The sequence below is a fragment of the Papaver somniferum genome, chromosome 10 (assembly GCF_003573695.1).
Source record: "Papaver somniferum cultivar HN1 chromosome 10, ASM357369v1, whole genome shotgun sequence".
NCBI lineage: Eukaryota > Viridiplantae > Streptophyta > Magnoliopsida > Ranunculales > Papaveraceae > Papaver > Papaver somniferum.
This window is the reverse complement of record NC_039367.1, coordinates 159,984,893-159,990,363: the sequence shown is the minus strand read 5'-3', so window position 1 is coordinate 159,990,363 and position 5,471 is coordinate 159,984,893. Positions and strand designations below refer to the sequence as shown.

Below are 5,471 nucleotides of genomic sequence, written 5' to 3'. Positions count from 1 at the left end.
AAGATCCCAGTCCCCGTACATTCCACGACATGATTTTCGTACCCATTGGCGCCCTTAGTCGACCTACTTGGTCTCGAATTAGAGATAACAAGAGGTTGATTACCCTCCTACACTGAGATGTTTAATTTTCTTGATTCCGGTAAGAATTTAGCTGGAATAATAGGTTGAATGTCAGTATTTAGGTTCTTGCCAAAAAGGCCCCAGGACGCAACAAAATAATTGTTCTAATATTTAGGTTCTTGCCAAAAATTAAATTATTTAAGGGGCTTACTCATAATTATGTGATCTGTCGGACAATACTTTCGGGTCTAAAATGGAAGTGTGTTACTCATTTTTTTAAATGATCCTTATCGGCCGCCGATCGGCTAAAACTTAATTGGATCTATTACGGTTTTAGAGTAAAGCCGTAAAGGTTTAATCTCTCATTGTTCTTTGCATTATTATATACGTTAATTCTTGTTATAGTTAACTGTTCACTACTGTTATTGTTGGATCATGGATAGAAAAAGTTATCGTTGATGAGTTTTTGGTTATAGATTTTTCCCATAGAAACTAAACTAGACGTTAGTAGTTTTGCATACTCTATAAATTGCTAATGCTATTATCAGTACTTCACTACTTATTCCTTTACTAGTAATAGAGCATCATCATCCCTTGTTAGTGATAAAGCATCATTATTCCTTTTGTTAATATCTATATCTATATATATATTTGATTAAGTTTTGAGTAATCAACTTAATGCTTTATTAGATAGGTAGACTTCCGGAGATTCTTTAGGAAAAGCCATATGCATCGACCTGTTAACCGTACTAATTGCAGGCATACCTAGCTGATGATGTCCTAGGCTTCTACCCTATGAAAATGTTCTAGGTTTCTACTAATTCAATTTCAAGCTAAAATTTAGAAATATGATGAATAGTATTCGTTTAACAAGCATTACGATATGTAAAGAAGAGTTAAAAGAATCTCTTGTTAGAACAACTATAACGGCAGTGTAAAAAGCTCAAGAAATCATGGATAAACATCACAATTGCAGTAATGGTACCAGGCTAAGTATCAAACACAGTAATCATTATTTCGGTTTTGCTACAAAAGGGACTTGCAAGAGGTACTACATGGTTCAAGAGACAGACAGTTCGCGGGAACTGAAACCTAAGACTAATACGCCTGTCTCTGTGTTTACAGCAACAGCAATAACAAAATATGCAACCATAATAATAACATTGATAATAAAAATCGCGGAACCACCCCTGGCAACTTTAACCAATACCACGAATCAACCAAGCATGCATGACCCTCTTTTTTTCTATTTAATTACTAAGTTTCAATTGTTAGGGACATCTAGGAATTCAACAAAGTCACCCCAATCCAATGCTTTTTCACTCCTGGTATTACACACTTAAGTACAAAAATCAGTTTCAATTCAAAAAAACAACATCGATTTACCAAGAAAAAGTAATGCTGCATCAACACATGCTATTAAAGGTAGACCTGTCACTTCTACTCATCTTCTCAGCAGTAACTTATTCGTCCTCACTTCCTTGGTCGGATCTCCATCTAGCCCAAACATTCCATTTCAAATCCTCCCATAAACAATATCTGTTATCACGGCGGTTAAAAAAAATTAAACATGATACGAAATCAATTTACCTCCAACTTAAATACGTAAACTAATCAGCTGACTTCAGTGGCCTCTATGAATAAACCTGCTTACCAGACCCAGATGTGCTTGATATCGAACGTCGATGCCTTTGTTTTGAAGATCCATGGTTACTGATGGACGCAGTGCGGTAGTTGCCAAGGCCTGGCTCTGAACGGTTTTCATAGTACCCACTAGGTGTAGCTGGAGGACCAAGTGCGGAACTGGTCGTAGCATAACCCAAGCCTTGTTTAACAGGTGAATCCCTAAAAAAATATGAAATCAAGAGATGAATAGCCATGTTAACCAGAAAAGAAGAAGAAACTAAAAAATATAACATGATAATAACAACAATCCTTACTTTTTTTCATAAAACAACATATACGCTTGTGACTCAAGGACCTGTTGTAAGGAAACTTCATGAACAACGCTATCATTTAAACAATACCAGGTGAAATCTTTGTTATCTTCTTCACTACCAACACTTTTATCGCCTCTCACATACGCAAAACAGTGGCCTGTATCCACTGATCCCTCGTGCACCACAACACCGATCAGGTGATATTCAAGCTTATCACTCGCGACAAACCTAAAAACACAGATTGTACATAGTTCAAATTAAACAATTTTACACATTGTCAAATAAGTAGCACTGAACTGGAAACACTTCAACAGATATCAATCATATATAACCACCAATTCCTTCTCTAACATTTGAGTCCCTAGCAATTGAATAGTAATGTAAGATGCCAAGATCCTTCCATAATGGTGGAGATCTTAAGTATTGGACCTTGATAGAATCCTGTTTGTATAATGTTTCTTCTACATCAGGTGCCGCCTAAGCGGGAAAAGTATAATCCAGGTTTGGTATTTGCCTATCGTGTGTTAGAGATCGAGTCGGAATGCCGGTTTTGGGGACAACTGTAGATTAAAGTGGAATTATCATTTTGGTATTTGCCTATGTTTCTTCAGAGGATCGAAGGCTTAGAACAAGTAAAAGAAAAACTAGACATATGGAAGAAGAAAAAATACCTGGGGTCCGTGTATGGTTGTAGATCAAAAGTCTCCTCAAAGAGAACATAATCATTGATCTTCTCATTCTTTGCGTTAAACCTTCCGAAGCTAATTGTTAAAATCAAAGGAGCACGAATAACTCGAGTTCTATAATTCCCACCCATGTAACCACAACGAGTGCAGCGCCAATCAGGGATAAATTCCAACTGTATATATTGGTCTAAGCAAGTAGTTAAGGACACTTCTGAACCCGTATTGCCAACCATGGAAGCACGACTCGAATCACCAGTAACAGGGATTGGTAGTAGCATCTGTAGAAAAGGTTGGCCCTCTTCATTAGGGTACTCACATTTAGTGTAATTACAAGATGTGGTATTCAAAAACCGGCCTCCAAAGATTGAATTCACCAAGAAAGGAGGTGAATTAGGAAAGTTCCGAGCCGACTTTGCTTCTTCCTCTTGCAGTAGTTGAAGTAAGCAAAGCAAGAATTCGTGGGTGTCTTGATCCCGACCATCACTGAAATTGGGGGGGGCTTTGGCACAAAAACATACATACAAGTTTCCAAAAGCTGTGTTACAATCTGAGACGGAGGGGAGACTTGTTTTGATGAAGAGATCCTTTACTGCTCTAGTAAGACGTCTATCATACTGATTCAGTTTCATGAATGGAACACGTAAAGGTGCAATGCACAATAACACTTGAACAACTGCATTGAAGAAGCAGTTCCTTGCAAAATTTGAGAAGCCACGGATGAGGTAGGCGCCACTTTTTCCCACAACCAGTGTAGATTCAGGCTTTTTGCAAATGGAACTCTGAGGACAAAAAATGGACAACAATCAATTATCATTCCAAACTGAGTATAGGAAAAGAACAAAGTGAGTTAATAAATATCAAACAAATGGAAAAACAAGAGATAAATACGGAAAGTAGACTAGATAGATTCAAAGAGGCAGAAAATTAAGCCAAAAATATAAAGAGGGATTGTTCAGATTTAGGACAAATTCAAAACTTTGGGATGTATCCAAGGTACTCAAGTTCAGAATAGCAAGTTGGTTTTTTATTCAGTAGAAACTATCAAATAACCAGTTTATGTCGATTTATTAGCTAATTTATGTGAATCAACAGAAAGTTTGAACCTTTGATCTGTACTACTAGTTGAAGGAGTAGTCTGATGGATAAAACTAGTTTTGATTTCTTACCAAGTTTGAGAGCTACTCTAGACTAAGAGCGAGGACGGAGGGAGAGATTGGGAAGCCATTATTCAAATTGAGCAATTGATGGCTAGTGATGAAGGCACAAGTTTCTCATCATAATGAAATCAATCAGTTGGGATTAGGGGTTTGGGAGGATTTGGATTAGTGGGTCAAATTTAGGGATTTAGGTTTAAACATTCAATTTCATAACAAGATTATTGAAAGAGATTATTGATTTCATCATATTAAGATTAATCCTCCCCCACTCATAAAAAGAGGAATACACAGATTATTCAACAATAATTAAGATCTGTGAATTATGAATGAATTACCTTAGGTTGCTGACAGTACGCTTTCACAGCACGTAATTCTTCTCTTAATCCTGAAATCTCTCGTTGTAATGACTCGAAATCTCCATTATCATCTCCCTAGTCACACACAGACACAGAGAAGAATAGTTTCTTTTAGAAAGGAGATGGTGAACTTGAGGCCCATCCCTCCATATGGGTTATTGTTAGCCCAAGTCCATACATATACATACCTTTCCATAAAGTCCCTCCTCAAGGCGTCGTTCTTCATCATGGACAGTCTTTAACTTTGGGTCTGCTGCTGAACCAACCTAATACACATAGAGCTTCCACAATATCACTAGTGGTTTAGGAAGGTAAAAAATCAAAGATAAGATAAAATAAATAAATGAGGGTAAACTTAAATTTACCGTGCACAATAGGATGAATATAAGGACTGCAAGTGATACCAAAGAAACTTGTATTCCGTTATCATGACGAGTCGTAGGAAATGTTAGGGTACATAGATAATAACACGTCACTAGACCTTCGGTTACGCCCATATCATCTTCTTTGCCAAATACGACCGAAATGGTAGCCACCAAAGAAATGGAGAAGGCTCCATACCAATAAAGCACCCGAACACTCGAAACATAAATTAGAACAATCGAGAAGTTCATCACAAAGTTGGATACCGTCCATGGTCGAATTCTCTTATCCACAACACTGTTTTTGAGCCACTGTGCAATCTTATACATATACCAGTTGGAGCAATAATTGTTGGAACATTGTTGAATTACAGAAGCACTAGCATCAATCACGACTAGAGTAATTAAACATCCAAAGAAGAAGCCAGACACAACAGGTGGTTCAGACTCGTAGATTGCATATAACAAAATGATACCCTCAATCCAGCATGGCAATAATAATGGTAATGAGGTGAACATATTCAATACAGTTTTAGAAGTGGCTAGATTGGCCAGTTGGACCAACTGAGCCCATACTATGTTCAAGTAATTCCAGCATACCAATAAGCCCCGTGTGTTTTGTATAAAAAAGCCCCATATCATTTGTAGAAACGGTAACAAGTAGAAAGTGGAGATGCCCCATTTTCGTTTCCCATCATGTGGATGCACCATAATCTGTATCACAAAAAAAGACCCAATCAAATGAGGTACCAATTGCAAGAAAACTGAAAATTTCCACTGAAAAGATTTCTTAATATATTAACAAAAAATTGATTCAAACGACAAATATTACACTAATTAAATTGAAGAATCTAAATCAAATTAAGCTAAGAAAGCTATTTAAAAAGAAAACAAATGATTTTGTGAGAGC

The 5,471-nt window shown here is 36.9% G+C and overlaps 1 protein-coding gene across 1 annotated transcript; it reads right to left on the bottom strand.

Moving 5' to 3' along the window:
- Positions 1-1,276: 1,276 nt before the first annotated feature.
- On the bottom strand, positions 1,277-4,328 carry LOC113319574 (ubiquitin carboxyl-terminal hydrolase 2-like). The gene is made up of 5 exons (XM_026567824.1): positions 4,179-4,328; positions 2,672-3,465; positions 2,001-2,228; positions 1,715-1,905; positions 1,277-1,599 (listed from the first exon to the last, which is right to left on the bottom strand). The coding sequence occupies exons 2-5, from the start codon at positions 3,313-3,315 to the stop codon at positions 1,577-1,579; spliced, it is 1,086 nt and encodes a 361-aa protein (XP_026423609.1). The 5' UTR covers positions 3,316-3,465; positions 4,179-4,328; the 3' UTR covers positions 1,277-1,576.
- Between the last annotated feature and the right edge of the window lie 1,143 nt (positions 4,329-5,471).

What these genes read in the sequence shown, in the direction of transcription:
- LOC113319574 (XM_026567824.1), bottom strand. Translation starts at nt 3,315, where the DNA reads ATGAAACTGAATCAGTATGATAGACGTCTTACTAGAGCAGTAAAGGAT. An exon ending in CAACCATACACGGACCCCAG is followed by an intron (nt 2,229 to 2,671) that starts GTATTTTTTCTT and finishes CTGTGTTTTTAG; the next exon opens with GTTTGTCGCGAGTGATAAGC. An exon ending in ATCAAGCACATCTGGGTCTG is followed by an intron (nt 1,600 to 1,714) that starts GTAAGCAGGTTT and finishes CCGTGATAACAG; the next exon opens with ATATTGTTTATGGGAGGATT.